The sequence below is a fragment of the Pocillopora damicornis genome, chromosome 11, assembly GCF_964200805.1.
Source record: "Pocillopora damicornis chromosome 11, jaPocDami1.2, whole genome shotgun sequence".
Taxonomy (NCBI): Eukaryota; Metazoa; Cnidaria; class Anthozoa; order Scleractinia; family Pocilloporidae; genus Pocillopora; species Pocillopora damicornis.
Genome location: NC_142680.1, coordinates 18,730,163 through 18,754,006, shown reverse-complemented (window position 1 = coordinate 18,754,006; position 23,844 = coordinate 18,730,163). Strand labels below are relative to the sequence as shown.

The 23,844-nt window shown below is 38.3% G+C and overlaps 3 protein-coding genes and 1 pseudogene across 8 annotated transcripts in view; 1 reads left to right on the top strand and 3 right to left on the bottom strand.

Annotated features, from left to right (window-relative positions):
- Positions 1 to 7,211, bottom strand: part of LOC149037961 (DNA-directed RNA polymerases I, II, and III subunit RPABC2-like) — a 112,676-nt gene extending 105,465 nt beyond the window's left edge. Inside the window, exons 1-4 of one of the 5 annotated variants that reach the window (XR_016180877.1) lie at positions 7,100 to 7,211; positions 6,812 to 6,875; positions 6,033 to 6,075; positions 5,610 to 5,703 (exon numbers count right to left, since the gene is read on the bottom strand). Coding sequence is in view for 3 of the 5 variants with exons in the window: in XM_089186715.1 (XP_089042841.1) it covers positions 5,610 to 5,703; positions 6,033 to 6,075; positions 6,812 to 6,875; positions 7,100 to 7,122 (224 nt within the window). In the remaining 2 variants the exon portion in view is untranslated. The remainder of the gene's footprint in view (positions 1 to 5,609; positions 5,704 to 6,032; positions 6,076 to 6,811; positions 6,876 to 7,099) is intronic. The other 4 variants (XR_016180879.1, XM_089186715.1, XM_089186716.1 and 1 more) reach the window with 4 other exon arrangements.
- LOC149037962 (uncharacterized) lies at positions 1,644 to 3,882 on the bottom strand. Its single transcript, XM_089186736.1, has 3 exons — positions 3,674 to 3,882; positions 3,313 to 3,474; positions 1,644 to 2,745 (listed from the first exon to the last, which is right to left on the bottom strand). The coding sequence occupies exons 1-3, from the start codon at positions 3,704 to 3,706 to the stop codon at positions 2,602 to 2,604; spliced, it is 339 nt and encodes a 112-aa protein (XP_089042862.1). The 5' UTR covers positions 3,707 to 3,882; the 3' UTR covers positions 1,644 to 2,601.
- On the top strand, positions 7,152 to 15,161 carry LOC149037960 (RNA 3'-terminal phosphate cyclase-like protein; annotated as a pseudogene). Its single transcript, XR_016180874.1, has 9 exons — positions 7,152 to 7,350; positions 7,490 to 7,561; positions 7,939 to 8,114; positions 8,574 to 8,648; positions 9,315 to 9,439; positions 12,708 to 12,833; positions 13,590 to 13,745; positions 13,981 to 14,084; positions 14,872 to 15,161. The product of XR_016180874.1 is annotated as an RNA 3'-terminal phosphate cyclase-like protein (transcript).
- On the bottom strand, positions 15,063 to 22,053 carry LOC149037959 (uncharacterized). Its single transcript, XM_089186740.1, has 3 exons — positions 21,964 to 22,053; positions 19,563 to 20,415; positions 15,063 to 19,042 (listed from the first exon to the last, which is right to left on the bottom strand). The coding sequence occupies exons 2-3, from the start codon at positions 20,371 to 20,373 to the stop codon at positions 15,528 to 15,530; spliced, it is 4,326 nt and encodes a 1,441-aa protein (XP_089042866.1). The 5' UTR covers positions 20,374 to 20,415; positions 21,964 to 22,053; the 3' UTR covers positions 15,063 to 15,527.
- Positions 22,054 to 23,844: the final 1,791 nt, after the last annotated feature.

Sequence of the window (23,844 nt, the reverse complement as noted above, 5' to 3'; positions counted from 1 at the left end):
CAAGGTTTCTCCTCTTTTTCTCTTGTCGTTCTAAATCTCTGATTACACCTTCTCTGAGCCTCTTACGATCAGCAGTTTGCATTTCATGAACCAGGAAAATGATAGCAGAAGCGAAACAGAACGATGCTCTCAATGCAATTTTCGCCCCTCGTGAAATTATCGTTGGAAGTGATCAAGGTTCCAGAAAAGTCTTCTAGTACTTCCAAATAGGCTTTCTAAAAACAACACCATCGTCTAAGAAATGTTAATAAACACAAATCTCGTTAATCAGAGACCTCTCACATGACTACCAGCGCAAGATCTGAACGTCTTTTAATTAGTTTTTGAACTATTTATTCTTCTTTTCCATTCTTTTCTTATACCTCCTTGTTAATGTTTTCTGTTAAGTTTGTCATCGTTTTTCGTCAGTTACACCTTCACTTTCACACGCTTTCGTCCCGCACGTAATTATGCAGTCCTCTTGATTTTAAACATAGTCACTTCCTCAGTCAGATTCTCCAGAAGTCGCGCAATAAAGCCATAGTTAACCGTAGTTTTTTTTAATAATGATAATAATAACAATAACAATAATAATAATAATAATAGTAAGAAGAAGATGAAGAATGGAATTCAGCAGTGGACATTCTAGGAGGTGACTCATCTTGACCACTGTTTCCAGGTCGAATTGGAACTTGGAATTTTAGTTTATGTGGAGGGAGGAAAACCGGAGGACCCGGAGAAAAACCCCCGGAACAAGGACGAGAACAACCACAAACTCAACCCACATGTGATATCAGGTCCGGGAGTCGAGTCAAGCCACAGCTGTTGGTTTATCCTACTGGACTCATATCGTATTTGTTTCGTTTTTTAGTTTTACCCTGTTATCTTGTAATAAAATCAGTGTTGAAAGTTCATGTCCAGACGATGACGTCTTGCTTTCGCTGTAACAGCCGGGCCCAATTGGGATCAGTATCAGTATCTGGGCAACTGCCCACCTAACCCTCCCCTAACCCAACATTAACCCTAACTTGTTATCAATTGACTGTTGTTGAGTTTGGAGAGGGGTAGGTGGGCAGTTACCCAGATACTGATATTGATCCCCAAATTGCTATTCTTTAATATCCGTGTGAATTACACTTTCTGGCCTCGATAAGATATTTAAAATCGATCGCATTTTCATTCAAAAGCTAAGCTAAGAAGGCTAATATTCGTGTAGAAAAGACAAGAATAATCATACCCGCCATTAAGAATGATGACTAATGCACGTAGGATTGGCGTAGGATGTACGCTGGATTGGGCGCGAGTGACAACCTCGTTACCAAGTTTCTCTCTCTACGGGAAGGACAAAACCCTGGGAACCAGCCACGCGAGTAAATGACACAGGCACTCACGAGCAAGAGCCGCGGGTTACTATTCTTCGCGCGCGTATCTTGTGCTTGACAAGCGCACTGGCCTCGCAAGGTCGAAACAAAGACACATTCTTGGATGTTCCCTGCAGCAAGTGTTTAGGCTCGTCGTGTAATATGTGTCATGGTAGAGACGACACTGTGTAACGAGCCAAACGCGGGAGCAATTTGTTTGGACAATCTGTGGCTATCGCAAGTGAGAGAATTTTCCCCTCTTTCCATGTTATTCTGTTGCCATACTAGAATTAGGCAATACAATATAGTACTAATACTTCTTGTAACAATGAAGAAAGACTTACAACCTTGCATACTGGAATTATGATACTCGTCACAAACAGTGCTTACAACATTAACAGTGGCAGTACATCTTACAATATGTATTACAACACTGTAGAAATAATAAATATTAAAATATTAACAATTCTCTCAACCCAACTGTGCTATTAATGATCAATAATTAATGTTACACTGTAATATATTAAAATTTTAACCTGGATAAAATTTTTTTCTTGAGAAGTTAAAGAAACTCATCACTGCTGTAAAAGATTCTGCCACATCTACCACCACTTTAATGTGTTTAATAATAATATTTCTGATACACAACTGTTATGAATATTTTCCCAAAAATACTTTTTACAAGATACAAAACTGAATGCAAAAAAAATAGGAAATTTTGATTAAGACAAAAGAAATTTTTTAAAAATCATGGCAAGTAACCTTCTACACATTACTGGTAGGTTCTAAGCTTCTGCTGGCATATAATGTCAGTCTTCAAAATAAATACAAGCTTATTAATGAATGACTAAAATCTCATGATATATGAAAGTCAAGACTCAGTTTGAGATGGCCCATACGACTTGGAATAGACCTTTATAAGTTTTGCTGCTGTTATTTTTCTTTTCCTAAACTCAGTCCAATACTGACTGATCTGTGACTGCAAGTGATGGCAATCCTGCTGTTGAATCCTGATCAACTTTTTGTCACTTACTAACTGCACATTTTGAACAGAAAGTTGGGCCACTTGATGCAGTGACTGAACTAGAGTGTAAAAAGGAACTTGGCCTTTCCTACCAGTTTCACCACTGAGAGCCTTTGGCCAGCTTTTAATGACATTCATTGTTCTCATTGGCTGACAATAAACAGACCAATCTCTAATGAGGTATGCAATGTTAGTGATCCATGTGTCCTCAATGTATTTTATTAGTTCCAGAAGTGTCTATGTGGTTGCCTGTAGTTTCAGTTGCTGGAACTGAGTAGAAATCTCTTTGCCAAGTAGTAAGGGTAATGCAAGCAGTTTTCTAATATACCTTTGCATACCATTATCCTCAATGCACAGTGCTTGCAGACCAAGATCTTGCATCTGATAAAAATATGAGCCAAAAAAATTTTAGTCTTTGCATCGATGGAGAGCATAAATATTATCTCTAATTAAAAAAAGGTTTGTAAGCATATGACTTAAAAAATAAACAAATGCGAAGCTTGTTTCGACTAAGCATTTTGCCCTATTACAAAGATAAACCATGCATGAACCTGCCCCTGAGGTTAGGCAATCCTGGTGTTCATTTGGATGCCATTGTTAGCAAATTGTTGTTGCTCATATATTGCAAATAAAATATTGCTCATATGATCTAATTGTCCAGGTGAGAGTTGTCATGAAAAAGACTGACAGCAATAAATGTTTTGACAACCAGAGGAGGAAATCATCAATCACTTTCTATTTAAAACAGTCTTTTACAAGACAAACTTGTCCCAGATGATTGGGAAGGGTACATGTAAGAGTGAAAGAGTAGGAGCATGTCAGGGTGGCTGATAAGAAAAGAGAAGGTTGGTCAAAAAGCTTGATGGCCTAAAACTGTAATTCTGCTGGTGCAAGGAGCTCAGATGATGGTACAAGTGCATGAAACTTAACTTGACAAATTCAGTTTACCTTTTTCCACACCAACTGGGTCCAATGTAGAGGACATCCCTGCAGCTTTACATGTGGGACAACAGACTGATGTGCTCCCCACAATGCCTTGTCAAAATCTGCTATAACAAATTCCACATGAAGCCATTCACATGGTAGAAGATGGGTGATCTCTCTCAAAATCTGATAGATAAAGGAACAATAATACATTCAAAGAGAGTTTTTTTTGTCTTTACATGAGTACATTTTCCTTTGTTCCAATTGGCTGTCAAGGTAACTTTGGTTTTGATATTAGAAATTGCACTTGAAGAGTGCTCTAACCATTATTTTCCTTTTAAAAAGATAAGAATGAGCATTTAAAGGGAATTATATGTATACTAACCTCCTTGTAATCTCTCTTCTTCTTTGAGGACATTAAGGCATCGCTAATGGCACTTGTTTTGCAGACTCCCCAGATGTAACAAAAGCACTAATTGATACAAGTTGTGAAACTTGGGTCTTTAACTATCTCGTCATTTCTGTTAGTGTACCAAGTTTTTGTTGCAGCTAGCTGACTCAGCTGTTGCTCTGTAGCCAAAAAGAAAGGTGGTGCTACTTCTTTACTGTTGCCTCCACTTAGTAAAACCCTGGAGGAATGACATCCTCTTTAAGGGAGAAATTGAGGTCTTTCACATCTTTTGACCTCATTTTCTAACAAATGATTTACTGCACATACAATATGGTCCTCTTTAGACAAAGCTGGGCAAACAGAGGTGGAGCTTCCTGAAGAATCTATTTAAAATAAAAATAAAAATTGCAGCAAAAATGAATAGGGCCTGGTCACAAATGGGAAGAGAAAATGCAATAATTTGCTGTGGAGCAGGGGGGGGGGGGGTTCCTGAGACTGGTTATTATTTTATTTTAGAGCACTTTTTTAAGAATAGTTTATTGACGAAAAAAGGTATTCAATTCTAAATTCCTATATTTGGAATTGTAACAAATATTACATAATAGTTCTCTATTTGCATATCAAGATATGATTAACAGTTTATGTAACCTTCCTTTTATTAAATGCACATTAAGGAAAACATTTTGTTAACCCTTTAACTCTTGAAAGTGATTAACATGTAACTTCTCCCTAAAATATCCATGCAATATCCAGCAAGCAGATAGTGAGAAAATTCAAACTTATCAGGTAGAAGTTGTTATCTCCATCTTACACCAAATTCTCCCAAATAATTTACAGGGAAATGTGTAGCAGCCAGAAGAGAGAATTAACGATAAGATCTTGGGAATAAATGTGTTAAAAAAAAAAACAAGAGTTGGATGCCAAACATTTTTTAAAAATTCAAAATTTTTAAGGTTCAGTGGCTGGACTTGAACAAGAATCAACATTAAATGTTTGACTGCACAGGCATTGAATAATCGTGTAAAATGTCACAACATTAGCAGAATATTGGATGTACATGATCAGATGAAAACTTTTTTTTCTCTCAGAAAATTTTGTTTCTCCACTTGAGTGTAACCCTGATATAAAACCTTGCAGATGTAAAGAACTCTCATGGGTGGGGTGAAAAAAAAAAAGGAAAATGAAGAATTTTAGTTTATGGACATAAAATGAACAAAGAAGCACATCAAAAACATAAAATAACTGCTGACAACTAAACTACTGCCAATGCAGTTTTATTCTGTGATGATAAATTCATCTATTGCCCAGTCTTTGTGGCTTTTGTCTGGAAGATATTGCTGAATAATAATAAGGATGTTTGTTGCTCTGAAATAATATCGAAAAAGAATTAAGAGGCCTACAACTTCTGTGATTGATGTGCTCCTGCAATTATTTTTCCAGGTTCAGTTATCATATAGTCTAATGAATAATATTGTAAATCTGCATGCATTATATCACATATGCTGCAATCCCATTGGCTATGCTGCCCACTATAGATAATTAACCCTTGATTTCCATGTGGAAGTTTATTCTGGTTTAGCACACACCAACTCTCACAAAAAAGAGATCTAAGCAGAGATGTTAAAAGCTCTCTTTGGATTACATTGCTAAGGCAACTTGGTACTGGCTGTTAAACTACTTATGCTGTAAGTTTTAGCTTAAATACTCTGTTAACCTTTTAACTCCCAAGATCTGATTGTTAATTCTCCCCTGTAGCTGCTACACATTTCCTTGTAAATTAGTTATGAGAACTTGGTGTTCAATCAAGGTAATATAATATCTTGTACCTGATGAGTTTGAGTATTCTCATGACCTGTTTGCTGAATAATGTATGGATATTACAGGGAGAAGTAACATATTAATCACTTCTGAGAGTTAAAGGGTCAAGTACCTTATCTGTAGAGCTCTAGTTCCTAATACTCTTGCTCTCTCATATTTTGTCATATATGGTGTTGTGATTCTTTTTGTTGGTTCTTGGCTTTCTTCTGCAAATTGACATGAAAAAGTGCAAACTAATATTTCATTTAAGTAATTAAAATGTCCAGTAACTGTTATAAAATGTTCTTCAGCCTGACATTGTGAGACATTCACTCATAAGGGTTGTAGTAGCAACTTTGAAGGCTCATGTAACTTCCCTAATTAAATAAAATGAAATGCAAGAAACATTTCCTCATCCTGTGTCTTATAATTAACATGGTTAACTCTTTGAGGCCAAGTGGCCACAACCTCCAAAGTTTTTGGTTTTGTTCTAATGGATTACCTTATTTAACTGAGATTTTATAGAACACTGTTCAAAAATTATTGTAAACCATACCTGTTGTGGGCAAAATGTCAATATTATCTGTGTCTTCTGTTGGCTGAAAAAAACACAATAGGATATTAGACACAACCTCCACCAGGAAAGGAAAATAGCAATAAAAAAGTCTTTTACCAGTCTTGATTACTGTGAAACTCAGAAAACCATGAACTTCAGACTGAGTATTACTTTATCAAATTTGATATAACCAAGAAAACATGGCAGCCAGCTATCAGTCAGGTGTGAGAAATCTCAACTTCACGCAGTAAATACTGATTAGTTTGTGCTCTAGTATTTACTTTTGCCTACATATCCTGATCACACATGTGATTGGTCATGACACATTATTATTCCGGACACGATGGGGTAAAATTTCCGCACAGCCCCATACTACATTATGCATTCAGTTCTTGGATACTGGATACAGACTGGGAAAACAGATTTGTTTTACAATAGTATGGAGCTGTACGGAAATTTTACCAAAAATCATTTATATCCTCTCTGAGAGTATCGCTACTATATCAAACTAAAAATCTCCACCAACTTGATTATGATAATCAGTAAGTGTTGTTTGACTCACATGTAACCGAAATCACACGTGCGTTGTCAAAATTATGGTTGTGTCCTCGTGTACCGGTACACAAAGGAAGGAAACATTAACGAACTGCGTCATAACTCCATGTATGGTTATGAAAACAAAAGGAATTCCCTCGTGTACCGGTACACCAGGACAGCCCCAAAATTATGGTAGATCCACTAAATTAACTTATTCAGAAAATAATGGCTAGAAAGCTTACCTCTAAGTCATCTACATCTTCAAAGTGGTCTTCTTCTTCTACCTCATCGAGGTCATCGTCATACCTAGAAGAAAATCGAGAAAGTTCTCCATCGCGACTTTTGCTGTGAAAAAGTAAATTGGACAACGATTGCTTCGTTTCCGCTATTATCAACCACTACCACAAGAAATGACTTTGATCGATGTATAAATTGCGTCAAAACGTTAATTCGGTATGTAGTTATGTACAAGTGAATCACTGCGGAAAAGATCTCAAGATTCGCTGATTTGGAATGTCATTACCACTCACCCTTCCAAATCGTCGTCCGCCATTTTGAACGAAAACGTAAGTTACTGGTCCAGCAGCAAAATCCAGAGTGAAAGAGTACATTATATATGACGAGTGGAAAGGTCATCCACGTGCGTTTTTCAACATGGCGGCTGATTTGACATACGAAGGTTGTAATTTTTTCCGACAAAGACTTGTTTTGGCGACGCTTAGCGGTAAATCAGTGAAGATAAAAAACATAAGAGCTGTTGAAGACGATCCTGGGCTGAAAGGTGCGTCCATTATTGAACTGATTATAGAAATCACAGCCTTTTCAGCTGCTGACTTCAGCTCCAAAAAACTTATATAAAATATGCTTCGTGTTTTGCCGTGTAATTTGAGAATTTTTGCTGTCTATGTAACCCTTTAAAGATTTTGAAGCAAGTTTTATACGGCTCCTGGAAAAGGTAACAAACGGATCACGAATAGAAATTAATGAAACAGGTAAGTCTTCAGATCATTGATCAGATAATTTTTGTTATTTGTTTATAAGATTTTAATGAATGATAGCACTGCCCGGCCAGGTAATGTCCATTATAGAGGTCCTATTAGGGGTTATTGGGATACGGAATATTTGGCTAAAGGTTATAGGGATACGGGATACTTAAGGAAAAAATTAAAGGGATATGTAAAATAGATATTCCAGGATGTAAACTTGAATTTTAGGATAGAAACTACAGGAAGTAATAGGATACAGGAGGTTTAAGCCAAACATTAATACTATAGGGGACATCTGGACCCCCTCCCCCCCTTCCTAATGGGGCCAAATTATTAAAGCTATATTATCCTTATGTTTGGTTACTCTGTTTCCTTCTCCAAAGGTACAATGCTGTTTTATAAACCTGGCCTGTTAACTGGAGGAACCATTGACCACGACTGTAATCCTCAAAGATCCATTGGTTATTACCTAGAAGCAGTGGTGCTGCTGGCACCATTGTGCAAGAAACCTATCAGACTTACTCTGAAAGGAATAACAAATGACAGACATGATCCAACAGTAAGCCAGAAATAATATCATATTTTTTTATTGCGGAGAATTGACCCTTTAAGCCCTCAGAGTGATGAGCTTCTAACTTCTCCTTAAAGTACACTGCTGTATAATTCAAGAAGATCATGAGGATAACAGAAATGATCACCAACACAAGAAGCTTTGACTGTTGGACAAATGTTCCTTGTCATCACCAAAGCAAATATATAAAGAATCAAACAGTATGTCAAATATGGATACTGATGTGAGGTTGTAAAGAGTTAAATGCAAAAAAGATCAAATGTTAATTCAAATTTTGTGTTGATATTTTCCAGTTTCTCTCTGTTTTGTAAAAACTCTCATTTCATATCTAACAGTGTAGACAGAAATAAGATGGAAAATGAGCTTGTATAGAGGTGCATAATTAGATTACTTCTCAGAAATGTGCCTTTCCTAGAATTTGATGATTGCTGAATGATGTTATTTTAGGTTGACATCATTAAAACAGTTACTCTCCCTCTGGTAAAGAAGTTTGTGGTGGATGATGAAGGCTTAGATTTAAAGGTATCATTAGCTATTATTAATGAATTTAATTATTATTATTATTATTATTATTATCATTATTAATGATTTTCCAAGTAGAATTCTAACACATGCAAAAGATTGAATCATGCATTAATTGTACCATCAGTGAAATTAGCTGGAAAGAAAGTTAAATAATATGACTCAGCTGCCCCTTTCAACATGGTTAAATAAATCTCTACTCCATGAAGTAGTAATTTAAGTCATGTAATCAACAAGGTCACCATAATAGCTAAGCAATTCTAATTCTGTACATTTAAATATTAGAGCAGAGGGGAGAGGCACATCTAGATACCTCATATAGTGCCCCTTAATTTAGGATAAAAAATTATTCACTATATGGAGACAAACATGAAATACGTGTCTTTGAATAATTAATATTGAGTTAAAAAGTAATGTGAAAGTGCATTTTCTGGTTAGTAGAGGAAAGAGGACTGCAATAGGTCATTCTTACTGAACATTACAGGGGCGGTATTTTTTACCAAAACAATTGAATTGGGGCAAAGTTGGTGTCCAAAACAATCCCGTGGGATTTGAACTCTTTTCCTTTTTAATCAATTTTTATAATTTGTTGCAATTGATGTACATAGCTGTTCAGAAAATGGTGAAATATATGTATTATCATTTCATTGACTTTTTTTGTCACAGATAGTGAAAAGGGGAGCACCTCCAGAGGGAGGAGGGGAGGTGGTATTCTCTTGTCCTGTGAGGAGAAACTTGCGGCCATTACAATTCACAGATCCTGGTAAGATAAAAAGAATAAGAGGCCTTGCGTATCCTTTACTTTTCCCCTTGGTATAAGTGTTATAGCTATATTACAGGGACTGCAAGATGAAAGTGCTTGCTAATTATTTTATGTGTAATTTGTATGGACTCATTTATTTCATTCTTTATATTTTTTCATAGATAGTGAAAATCTATCTTGTGATTACAAGATCTGATGATAGTATTGTTTCGAATTTAACAACTGGTTCTCCTTTTGTCATCTCTGATCATGCTGCTGTTCACTTCCAGCTCTCGCTTAATAAGCCGCCGCTCGACAAGAAGATTATTTCATTCAGAAAGCTTCGATCTATTGATTTTGATAATTTCTGTGCTGATGTTATGAATTCGAGCCTTCCTGATCTTTTTGCCTCGTCATCGTCATCCTTGGATTATTTGATTGATCAATATAACAGAGTCCTTACTACCATACTTGAGACTCATGCTCCACTGCAAAAAAAGTTAGTTACTTTGCGTCCCGCTGCACCTTGGTATTCTGAGGAGATAAATAATTTAAAGAGATCCCGTAGAAAACTTGAACGACGCTGGCGAATGACAAAACTTCCTTCTGATCGTAAGTTGTTTATTGAGGGATGTGATGCTGTCAACAACTTAATTCGTGATTCCAAGAAGAATTATTTCGCATCATTAATCAATGAGAATCAGTCAAATTATAAACAGCTTTTTAAGATAATTGATAAACTACTACAAAGGAAAACAGATATTCAATATCCCCCCTGCAAATCGCCCACTGATCTTGCTAACAAGTTTATTAAGTACTTCACTACAAAGATAGATAGAATACGGGGTCATATAACGACTGCTGCTTTCCCTCATCGAGATACAGTTGCTGTTGTTGACAACGCCTGTCCATATTCTTTTGATATTTTCAAAATGGTAACAGCGGATGAAGTTCATACATGTATCATGAATCTGGCTGCTAAGTCATGTGCTCTTGATCCTCTTCCTGGTTATGTTACAAGAAATGCACTTAGTGTTCTGTTGCCTTTCATTTCCAAAATCATAAATATCTCATTGGAATCTGGTCAGATGCCTTCGCAACTCAAGGTTGCAATGTTACGCCCGCTCCTTAAGAAATCTTCTTTGGATCATACTCAATTCTGCAATTATCGTCCTGTATCGAATCTTTCATTTATTAGCAAAGCAATTGAAAAATTGGTAGCTAATCAACTTATCTCCTACATTAACGATTATGAGTTAAATGAGACATTCCAGTCGGCGTACAAGAAATATCACAGTGCTGAAACTGCACTTATTCATGTTCACAATGATATTCTTTCTGCCATTGATAATCGTCGAATCGTAATTTTACTGTTGTTAGACCTTTCCGCTGCCTTCGATACAGTCGATCATACCATCCTCCTCTCTCGTTTACGTGTACGGTTTGGGATAGCTGGGAAGCCTCTATTATGGTTGCAATCTTATTTATCGAATCGCACGCAATATGTCTCCGTTGATGGTGGTACTTCGACGAAACATGACCTTAAATGTGGAGTGCCACAAGGATCTGTCTTGGGACCCATTTTGTATTTGCTTTATACTTCACCGCTTTCAGATATCGTAAAGAAATTTAACCTGAGCTATCATTTTTATGCTGACGACTCACAGCTTTACTTGTCTTTCCAACCAACCGTACTGGGTGATAGGGATCTAGCGGTTTCTAGCATCGAGAGCTGTGTGGATGAAATCAGTCATTGGATGATGGTTAATCGTCTTAAATTAAATAAAGACAAAACTGAATTATTGGTAATTTCCGCTAAACATCTTCCAAGACCACTCCTTCACGAAATTTCAGTTGCTGGTGAGACTATCCCTTCCGTGCAAAAGGCGAGGAATATCGGCACTATGTTCGACAGCCATTTTTGCTTTAAGGATCATATTACTGACATTTGTAAATCTTCATTTTATCATTTGCGAAATATTAGCTATATCAGGAAATATCTTTCAGCGACCACTACTGAATTGCTGGTTCATATGTTTGTATCTTCGAAGCTGGATTACTGTAATTCCCTTTTGTATGGCCTACCAGCCTACGCTATAAAAAGGCTACAACACGTCCAGAATGCCGCGGCGCGCCTCGTCACACTTACAAAAAAGCATGATCACATTACGCCTGTTCTTTTCAATCTTCATTGGCTTCCCGTTAACCAACGTATTATTTTTAAGATTTTACTTATAACCTACAAGGCACTTAACAACCTGGCACCGTCGTACATTTGTGATCTGCTTACATCTTACACCCCATCGCGTCAACTACGCTCATCATTCAAGCACCTTCTGGTTTCTCCATCCTATAACTTGAAAACATATGGCGCAAGATCCTTCTCTGTAGCAGCACCATCATTATGGAATGCTTTGCCAAGTGAAATTAGAAATGCTCAGTCTGTGTCTGTTTTTAAACGTAGATTGAAAACTTTACTCTTTAGAAAAGCCTTTTATAATTAATATTAGCTGTCTTAAGTGTTAATGTTTAAGTTTTTTTTGTAGGCGCCGTTGAACAGTAGGATACTGGCGTGGTATAAATCTTTTATTATTATTATTATTATTATTATTATTATTTATAATTAATATTAGCTGTCTTAAGTGTTAATTTTCAAGTTTTTTTTTCTTATAGGCGCCTTTGAACAGTAGGATACTGGCGCGGTATAAATCTTTTATTATTATTATTATTATTATTCATACCTCCTTGTAAGTGTTTTTTGTTAAATTTGTTAGCGTTTTTCCTTGTCAGGCACACCTTTTCTCACATTTCCATACTGCATGTTATTTCATAGTCCTCTTGTATTTAAAGCCAGTTTCTTTTATGTGTTATCACTTTTTGAGTCAGTTTACCAAAAGTTGCTCTTAGTGCAGTTTTAAATAATTTATGTTATTAGCTTCAACCTACTGCTTCTACGACTAGTATTGTTGCTGTCTCAATAAAAGATATTTCAAGTTTTTGTGATAAATAAATTTAAATAATTTATGTTATTAGCTTCAACCTACCTTCTACGACTAGTATTGCTGCTGTCTCAATAAGAGATATTTCAAGTTTTTGTGATAAATAAATTTAAATAATTTAAATTAATTAATTAATTAAATTTAAATAATTTATGTTATTAGCTTCAACCTACTACTTCTACAACTAGTTTTGTTGCTGTCTCAATAAGAGATATTTCAAGTTTTTGTGATAACATTTTTGCTGTTACAGAGACCATTACACATAGACCACTATTTTTTTGGGAAAAAGTTGATTTGCCTTAACCAAACCTTAAACAGGTATGCTATGAGAGTTTCTCCAGCTATTTGTAATAGGGTGCTTGACGCAGTGCGTGGTGTATTGAACCAGTTTGTGTCTGATATCTACATTTATACAGATCACTGCAAAGGAGGTCAATCTGGAAAGTATGTCATTTTAAAACAAACCTTTAACTTTTTTACCAGGGAATCAGCATGTTTCACCACAATTCATGCAGTAAATATCCACAGCAAGACAAAAAATTATCTTTCTACATTTCCTTACTGAGCATAAAGCTTACCATGTTTCTTCTTCTATTTACAAAATGTGGTGCTATCAACATTGCTGATCCTAGCAGAGTGCAGGATATGTGTCAGATATGAAATTCATAATGGGCCTTAGAGTCTCTGTGGCTCAGTGTTAGAGCATGAGAGTGTGGAATCTGAAGGTTTGAGGTTCAATACCTTATGGGGACTCAGAATTTTTTCTTTGTCCTGTGCTCATGAGAAAACAAAAACCATATTTCTTAATATCCACAGAGGCAAAATTTATGAGAAGTTTTACTACTCCTCCCCCTCCCCTGGAAGGGGTGACCATCCATTGTAAATTGTCCTTGGCATTTTTTAGATTTACTTAAGAAGTTATCAGTACCCATTCATACTCCTGAGCAGAGAGAGGAACTGTGAGAGTAAGGTGTCTTGTCCAAGAAGGCAAAGTTATAGCACTTGCTAGATCTTGCGCCCAGATTTGCTAATGGAACTGAGTCAGTGCACTTCTGTTGTGCTGGTGATATTACGATAAGCAAGCTTTTCAGAGTCTCTTAAAACCAGAGATGCAATGTGTTCTTTTGTCATAAGCATGGTACACCATTAGTCATCAGATTAATGATACCAGTAATCATGATTAAAAATGTCCTCCTCCAGGTCACGAGGGTTTGGGATCTCATTAGTGCAGAATCAACAACTGGTGCCATGCTAAGTGTTCAGACATCATCTACCCCAGTAGGGGAGGGTCAGCCAGTTGTCCCTGAGGATCTTGGCAAACAGGCAGCTGAAATGTTACTTGAAGAAATTTACAAGGTAAGGTTTATACTTGGATCCTTCATTGGCTCATGATATGTTCCTTTATTCTGGTTGGCTACTGTGATTGCTTTCAGTTTTGGATGTATGACACTCAATCAAAATGCACTTCATTAAGAACTCTTGGCAGCTGGTGATCAGGCTTACACTCGTACTAGCTTTTAAAATGATTTAAGTATAGCTGTATATTCTGAAATGAGACTCACTATTATTATTTATCTTTCTCCTTTGATAGGGAGGCTGTGTTGACTCTCGCCATCAGAGTGTTGTTCTCCTTTACATGATTCTGGGACAAAGGGATGTTTCTAAAATTCTCACTGGTCCACTGACTCCATATACGTAAGTAGTTGATAATGTCTATCAGTGAAAAGAGTAAATAAATTCACACAATTTTCTGTTAGCTGGAGTTATGATCTGTTGTGTGTTATTAGGAAAGATTTTTTTAACTGCTTGGCATCAGTCTGGCTCTCATTCAATTGCGAAAAGGAGAGAAGGGAGAAGGAGGAGAAACAGAGAGATTGAAAAGTGGGAAGAGGCAGTGTTAGGGAGTATGTTGGAGGACACATAGGAGGAGACAGGGAGGGAGGGGGAATGGAGAGAGGATAGAGGCATTGTAGGGGGTATATGGAGGGCACAGTGGAGGAGAATGAGGTAGCAGGGGGGCAGGAGGAGGGAGAAAAATTTAGAGGAGGACAGGGAGGGAATGAGGAGGGAGGGGAAATGGAGGGAGACAGAGGGATAGAGAGGGAAAGAGAGAAGGAGAGGAGATGATTAGGAAGGAAAAGATAAAGAAGAGAGGGGAGATAGGAAGAAGGAGAGGGACAGGGTGGCAGGGAGGTGAGGTGTAAAGGATGATGGGAAATGAAGACAAGTGCAGCTCGGTCGAATGGATAATAGGAAGAGAGGGAAGAAAGGAATATGATGAAGAATAATAAGGAGATGAAAGAGAGGTGAGATAGACAGGAAGAAAGGAAAGTGTTGGAAGGAAGGAGAAATGGAGAAAAGTAAGTGGGGAGGGAGGGGAGAGACGGCTTAGTGGTTGCAGGTTCATTATAAATGTTATTGTTTTCCTTCTACTCAGTAATTTTTTTTAATTTTCTCAATACTATCATCAACTCTTTTACAGCATTCAATTTTTAAGGCATCTAAAAGAATTTTTTGGAGTGATGTTCAAAATACAAACACAACAGAGTGATGACGACAACAGTGTAGCAGGAGGAGAGAGTAAAATCTTGCTATCATGTGTAGGGGCTGGATACACGAACATTAACAAGACTATGGTGTAAACAAAAACAAAAAGCAGTGAAGTCAGCGATATTGAGACCTTGATTCTGCGGGAATTTATTTATTTTTTCATATTATAGAGTGAATGTAAACTTGTCTTCATCTCAAATAAACTCATATTGAGACATGAAATGTTTTTAATCGAGTTACTGCAATGAAACGTTGAAATGAAGTGAAAAATCTTTCATTTTAATTGTAAAAACTGTAAGAGCGCTGATCGAACTGAAGTGCTGACAAGGAATTGCCTAAGGCAATTTGTGTTTCTCCGAGATAAACGTAACGCTGAGGTGTGTCTGGATGTTTTCCCCAAATAGTCTCTAATGTCGAGCACGCTGTTTGGACTCAAGTCCTGACAAAAAGTCGCCTGAGGCATGTTGCGTTACTTCGAGAGTAAAGTAACTATCGTTTAGCTCTAATTTCAAGAGCAGGCTGAAAAGACTGAACTCCTGACGAGAAGTCGCTTAAAGCATGTTGTGTTTCTCCGAGAGAAAAGTAACACTAAGCTTTGTTTGGTTCTTCTTCCCCCAAGAGTTTAATTCTGATTTCAAGGGCACGCTGAAAAGACTGTAGTGCTGACAAAACGTCACCTGAGGTAAACTGGGTTACTCCGAGAGAGAAGTAATACTCGGCTGTATCTGGATGTTCTTCCCCGAAGACTTTAACTCTTATGTCAAGAGCACGCTCTTTGGACTGAAGTGCTGACAAAAAGTGGCCTAAGCCATGTTGGGTAACACCGAGGTCAAAGTAACTCTCAGCTGTGTCTGGGTGTTCTTCCCCGAAAAGTTTAACTCTTATGTCAAGCGCACACTGCTTGGACTGAAGTGCTGCCAAAAAGTCGCCTAAGGCATGTTGGGTTACTCCGAGAGAAAAGTAACTCTTAGCTGAGTCTGGATGTTCTTCCCCAAAGAGTTTAACTCTTATGTCAAGAGCACGCTGTTTGGACTTAAGTGCTGACAAAAAGTCGTCTAAGGCATGTTGGGTTACACCGAGGTCAAGGTAACTTTTAGCTGTGTCTGGGTGTTCTTCCCCAAAGAGTCTAACTCTTATGTCAAGAGCTCGCTGTTTGGACTGAAGTGCTGACAAAAAGTCGCCTGAGGCATGTTGTGTTACTCCGAGGTCAAAGTAACTTTTAGCTGTGTCTGGGTGTTCCTCCCCAAAAAGTTTAACTCTTATGTCAAGAGCACGCTGTTTGGACTGAAGTGCTGACAAAAAGTCGCCTAAGGCATGTTGGGTTACTCCAAGAGAAAAGTAACTCTGAGCTGTGTCTGAGTGTTCTTCCCCAAAGAGTTTCACTCTTATGTCAAGAGCACGCTGTTTGGACTGAAGTGCTGAAAAAAAGTCTTCTGAGGCATGTTGTGCTACTCCGAGGTCAAAGTAACTCTTAGCTTCCTCTGGGTGTTCTTCTTCAAACAGTTTCACTCTAATGTCAAGAGCACGCTGTTTGGACTGAAGGGCTGACAAAACGTCGCCTGAGGCGTGCTGGGTTTTTCCGAGAGACAAGTAACTCTTCGCTGTGTCTGGGTGTTCTTCCCCGAGGAGTTTAACTCTTATGGCAAGAGCACACTGTTTGGACTGAAGTGCTGACCAAAAGGCGCCTGAGGCGTGTTGGGTTACTCCGAGAGAAAAGTAACTCTGAGCTGTATCTGGATGTTCTTTCCCGAAGAGTTTAGTTCTAATCTTGAGAGCACGCTGAAAAGACGTAACTGCTGACGAGAAGTCGCCTGAGGCATGTTGTGTTTCTCCGAGAGAAAAGTAACTTTGAGCTGTGTCTGGGTGTTTTTCCCCGAAGAGTCCTATTGCAATGTCGAGGGCAAGTTGAAAGGACTGAATGGCACCAGGATAGTTTTGCATCTGATGAATAGCGCAGCCACGGTCCAAATAGCTTCTTAGTAGTCTTTCTTGATGCCAATTTAAATCAAGATGTTTGTTGGGTTTAGCTTTATCTCCTGCATTAACTTTTCCACTTTGTTTTAAGGTCATTTTATGATAATTTATCCATGTGTCACACACCTTTGTTGCTTCCTCAGGATTATTCAGTACATTTTTAAGTGTCGAATTGACGTTGCGCTGGAAGGTCCATGAACCAATGGAATGTGGGAGGATCTGTTTATCTATTTCATTTGACATCCTTAGTACAGATTTGCTTATGGCTTGCTTTGTTTCATAATCAGAGGACATTTCCGTCGCTTTGCTAACAACGCATATCATTTCTAATCTAAGTGGTTGAGTGGTTGTAACATCTGCCTTTGGCATATCTGCCTCGATCATTCCCAATTCTTTGTTATTCACTGGAGGAATAACAAGGAGACTTGTGTCTCCTAATGCTCTGCATTCATGTAAGGCTGTGGTGTAAAGCTCCAGAGAAGTTGCTTTCTTTTTCTTGAAAAGAAAGTAAGTAACAAGAATTTGCAGTGCAATTACTCTGAGAATTCGTTGTTCGGGGCTATCACTCACCAAGCAAAGAGCTTTTTGTAAGTTCTCAGCTCCGTCATCTATTTTCCCTGAAACCAGTTGACAGATGCCTTTATAACAAAGGAATTTTCTTTTATCATCTACCGACAAAGAAAAGACCTCGGCTTTAGAGAGCAGCGTCATCGATCTTCCATGTATCCCCCAAGTCACTTCGGTGAATGCCAAGGACAACAGTAACTGACTGTAGAACACGCTCTTTCCAAACGCCTGAGCTTTTTCAGTTGCGTGATCATAAATTTTGTCGATAATTTTTCCCTCGCACCAGAAAAGGGAATCTAGAAAGATTTCCGCCTTTGTGAGGACACCAAATGAAACGTCACATGTCTTGGGATCGGAGCAGCTCTCCATAAGACTCTGAATAATATTCTGCTTCTCTCCATAGAAATCAATAAATGCTTGCATGGATTGTCCTGTCAAAAACTGTTTATTTAGCTTGTCGAAAAGAGAGACGTAAAATGCAGACAAACGTGCTTTGGAGTTCAGCATGGTTTCTTTCATTTCATCTTGACCTCTTCCTCTTGCAAACGACAGAATCAACTTATGCATCGAAAATGACTCAGGTTTGGAACTAGAGTCGAGGAAAGATTTTCTCCGAAGCCTATGCAAGATTTTCTTGGCCTCCAGAGTTGTTTTTACACCCATGACAGCTGTAGCAACTGAGTGGTTAAAATCTCCAGAAAGAACACTAAGTGATACCAGCGCTTCTTTTTCAGATAAAGAGAGTCTCTGAAATGAGGATTCAAATAGGAACTTTAATCGCAGATAGCTTGGATAATCTGGATTGTCCAATAGCTCGAAAAGGCTACTTTCTATTGATTCCTTGAAGGTATCTAAAAATTGACTCGGCTGAGCATTATCTTCAGTAATGGAAGAACACAACAGTTTCATGGCCAAAGGTACGAACCCGCAGATTTTCGCAATTTTCGAGCAGTCAGACGCGGTCGCTTTAGGAAGTAATCCGCCGACTAAGGTTTGAGAGAAAGACTCGTGTAATGGCCCTATTCTTACTGCTTGATGGCCTTCAAAATGCACATTCATGAACTCAAGAGATTCCCTTGTGGTAAGAAGAAATGTTAAATTCTTGAATTGACTAAGAATGACTTCCAGAAGGTTTATGAAATCCTCCTTCACATTCGGTGCTCCACTTTCGAGTAATTCATCGGCATTGTCAAGAATCATCACAAATTCACCTGAAATGTCTCTTAGAAAGAGAAAAAGTTCTTCTTCTATGGACATCTGCTGAGGAATTTGATCTCTTGTGGAGTGTCTTCTAAAGAAGCTCAGAAGCTGCGTGGTCAGATCGGCCTTTGAAAGAAGCCCTCTCATGGAGAAGAAGTATACGAGAAGTCCACCAGTTTGAAGTCGATGTCCGACTTCAGTTGCCACAGAAGTCTTACCAAAACCAGGCGAGCCCCATACCGACACGATCCGGGAACGTTTGGAAGTTAAGTGACTGCTGATGTCTTCACATTCTCTCTGACGGCCAGTGAAGTGTGGAACCTTTGAAGGAAGATTTGATGGCGGAAGGAATGGCCTTGAATCTTAAAAGAAGCAAATTGATACAATCATGAAAGAGCTCATGTCGGTAGTTTGGAGAGAAAAATAACGATGATGATAAATAGTACATTTTACTGTACCATTAAAAATGTGGAAATCGTGTTTTAGGGACACAGCTTTAATCATGAGCTTCTTGCTCTTTCCGTGAGGTTGTAATCTTAACAACATCCCACAGGAGTCACGATGCCGGTAAATATAGTGGCTGCAGCTTACTTCTTAAACAAATCGTTTTAAAATAAAAGATAACAGATTGTTTAAGGTGGTATTCTGATTATAGAATAAAATCATCTTAGGGACGAAGACAGGATTTTCAAGACATATACGAAGCACTTTTGCGAAAACTGGAAGTTGCCCCGTTGAACTATTATTACTAGAGTAAAGAGCAGAAACGCTGCTATTTCTTTTCAGTTCCTCCCTGCCAAACTAATGGTTATAAGACTGCCATATTACATCTTAAATTGTTGTTAATCAAAAAATTCTGTAAAGCTTTTAATCAGTTTATACCTGTTTGATCTTCATCCATGTTTAGTTTCAAATCATCTATTTCTCCTTTCAACAAAGCGAGGTCATCAACTTTTTCTTTTATCGCATTCCCCTGTGCTATTAATTTGTCGACACCTGATTTCACTTCTTCGAGACACTCGACACCTGATCTTAGTTCTTCGAGACACTCGATGTATGATCTGGTCTCCTGTCTAAGACTTTCTTCCAATTTGCGAACTTCTTTGGTGGGAAAGTCAGACTCTGTCAGTCCACCGATGGCATCAACGGGATCTGTTATGATTCCAAGAGCTTTGAATGCTTCTTTAGCAAGCTTCACGTATTGGTCAAAGGTTGGTTTATCAATCTCTGACCTGTCTGCGTGACAAAGGGAGTTTCGTAAAAGTCGAAGCTGATCAATCGCAAGAGCGAAGGTTTCGGCTGTATTTCCACTTGGACTCACAACAGATGGATGGAACTTTCCACGAGGTACTTTATGGTGTCTTACGTACATTTCACTGAGTGTCTTGTAATGACCTTTGCTATCTGGCGTAGCGAAGGACCTTGCATAGATGGTGGCCTGGAACAGGGCGGTACAATCCCATTCTTCATAGGAGATGTGTGTAGGAACTTTGCTTTTTCCACCTTCTTCAGCTAGAAACAAATTTCTTACTACCGTGGAGTTATCCCACAGTTGATATCCGGGACGATGTCCAAATCTGTTGTCCCACATGGATTTGAACGTCTGACGCAAAGCAATGGCGAACTCATTGAGTACAACTGAGGCAAATTTGAAGTAATTCAGCTGTTCGTTTATAAAAGGCTGTAGAGCCATAATCGGCGTTAGCTCTGGAGATAGCTATCCTCGACCAAAATCCTGAGAAAGATTCAATTTGTTCAAGCATAGGTACATATTAAGTGAAATTAAACAGCGATTGGTATATGTGAGAGGAAAAGGTAAAAAGGTCTTTGGTTATGTTATTCTCGTTTGAATAAATACTTAACCGCACATGCGCACTGACTCTATCAATTGCGCATAACGGCATGGATACGGAAAGTGGCTACACAGCTAAATTGACTTGAGAAAAGGTGAAAACTCATCTCTAATTAGAATAAAGATTTACTCTTTGAATCTGCTTTCTGTTTGGATGCCAAGTCCCAGCACTTTGTAATTGAAACTAAAAGATTTCTCCCTCGAGGTTCAACCGAAACAATTGTATCTTATTACAATGCGGAAACCGAGAAATCGAAGATTGTGACGCTATAGGATCAATGTACATCTTAGAACTTAAAGTCCTTCAAAAAATTCACTTCAATAAGCTTGGTATAGCGTCAAAACCTAGTTTTTCTTAAACCTCAACTCCACTTTATTGATACAAACTTTTCTTTTCCAGCAAACAGTTTGAAATAATTTCACGTTTGATATCATAATATCACGGTATTTTGATTTACATGTTTATGAAATTTCAAATCTCTTTCAAGTTTTCAAAGTATTAACTTCCAACAAGATATCCTAAATAAATGGGATTACGAACTTGCATGGCATGAACGACAAGCACGAAGAAACAAATTATTACGCAATTGATGATAACAGGAAATTGAAGGGTACAAAAGATTGCGTTTTAATTTCTGCTAAAAGCGGCTTAAAACGTTCGTTAATAAACCTTTTGCTGTTCATTACGAGAAAATACGCATTCATTTGTTTGAAAAGGCGAACAATTGCGTGAAGTTACATTCCTAAGCGACAAAAAGCGATCATCTGCGCGTAAATCAGATTTTCCCTACTGCGCTTTACCGTGACTTCTGGCCGTCCAAAAGTTGTCACCGGATTCGTCGACAAACACACAGTGGCGATAATGAACAACTCAAGGTGTAGTTGAAGAAAACTGTTACTCACCTACCTCCAATTTCAAGTTAGAGCGATAAATATCATGATGGCAGACGCACAAACTGATTATCTGAATGATTATTGGACGAACTGCGAGAATGCAACTCGAAATTCATCCAGAGAGTGGTTGTGTTATGACTACCTATTCATACTACACAGAAATTCTAAACTGACCCTTACTATGCTAAATGCCTAAGCAATGAAGAATTCATTGTTCTCGAGAAATGTGGCGTGATGTTTACAGGTCAAACGCGCCTTAGAAGGGGAAATTCCCCTTTAATCTGGTCAATACACTCAGCATTGCTCAATTTCCTTTTTGAAATAAACATGGCGCCCCTAAACAATGCTCTTCAAAACATGCGATAGAGCAGGAATAACTTCTTTTTCATCCATAGCGCTCACCTAACGCTTACTTCTGCTTGCTTGAAAGATGCAAAAAAAAAAAAAAACAGAATGGACGACTCACAAACACGCCTGCTCTTCAAAATTCCCTGACTTAGTCTTAACAGAAATAACCACTACTTTCCTCAATCTTACCTTATTACGAGCTTGTTATTTCCGTTACACGATTGGGTCGCTTACTCGGTTCGTTTTCTTAACCAAGATATTGCGTTTAATACTATGGGTGCTGGGCAGTCTCATGACATGTGCTTTCATGGCTTCCTCTCTCAGGCTGTCGGCTTGTTTTATTTACGATAAACGAGCGTGCGTAACTTACTGTTCACTCAGCTGACAGTGGTTCATTTTTGAAACGAGTAACATTGCAGACAAGATTTATTTCATCATATTTTCCGGTCGCAAATGAGAAACAATGCTTGAGTGTAGTGCTCATAAGAAGACGTCTCTTGTTACGTCGGTTTACAACATGTTCCTGTGATTATTCACTTCCGCTGGAAGTCATACTTAGGGACTCGAATGTGCTATATATTCTGTTCAATGTTAGTTGTAATCATCCCTGAAGAAGTCTCAGACAAAACGCGTCGGAAAAAAATAAACAAAAAGTTACAACACCAAGTAGTCTTTCTTTGTGCTGCTCACTAGTCTCCGTTAAAAATAGATACAGAAAGTATAAATCTTGTATATTTTCGGAACGTGGAAGAAGATTTTCGTTCACGAAACCAGATCAAGACCTCCCACAATACGTGACGACAGTTTGCGCTTATGTCACGCTCACTCCAGAATCGATGGACTTGAGGTCACAGTGATATACACCGGGCAAAATCTTAAGTTTAATACTTTTCGGCTTGGACTAAAAAATATTTCTATAAGTGACAGACTCGATCATGGTTAAGAGGAAAAAATAATATATATAACTATTTTTTTTACCTCTGTTTGGTATGGCATGTAATTTACCCGTGGCTCTGAATACAGATACGCGATCCGTCGCGTTTTGATAATTTAACCTTTCTAGGGAAAGTGTTTTATTTCTCGCTTCGTATTTCATAGTCTCTAAATGGTGGCTTGTATCAAAATGGAACAAATACAATCTTTTTCCGCTCGGTAGCGGTTGAACAGCGAGGGCGAAGTTGTTACCTTCTGGTCTTAGCATGACCCTTTTTATAGCCTGCAGTGTAGGTTTCTTATTAGTGGGAACTAACGTTATAAGCTCGCGGTCGTTTATCCGACCGGCCATGTTTGATTTGGAGTCAGAGTAAACAGTGGGGGTAGGGGGCGGGGGAGGGGCGAGAATCTTCACTCCTCCACCCCCACCCTTCTTCTTCTTATTTTTGACCGTCGACCGCCCCCGTAGTACAAATTTCTTTCTCTCCCTAAGCCTTCCGCTACCATTAAAATCAAAGATAGCGGCCATAATTTTCATTCAGAAAATACATGCCACTCGCTCGCCAAAATTAAGCCTGTTTTTCAGGCTACCCTTTCCACTGCCTTACACACGTGTGGTGTATCAATCACGTAACCTGGATCGGAACGTTTTCAAAAATGGCCGTCGATTAAGTGTCAAAAAAAACTGTAGAAAATTTGGCTTCGAATAATATGTCGTTTATTTGCTCATTTAGGGTTCTCTAACCTAAAAGGAATGTATACGTACGTACGATTTAGCGTTCAAAAAGTGTCTCCATTAAGCGCGCGGCCAAAAACGATTAAGTTATAGCTGTGACGTAGAAAAATGTGAAGACACGTCGGCAGTTATGGTGGAGAAAGGAAAAATCTGGAAAGAAGGGCGGACGTAATGCGTGGCCGGAGCGCCAAATGATAACTACAAGAATAATACATATATATCAGGTATTTTTAAACACTAATTTCCAAATGATGTAGCTATATGGCCAAAATGGACGTGTCTCGATCGTCGACATCGAGGAGATTTTACTCTTCAATGTCGTTGGCCGTCTGCTCCGTACCGGCTTCGAAGACGCCTGTTACAAACACATATAACTACTGAGTTAAAATAGGGCAAGATAA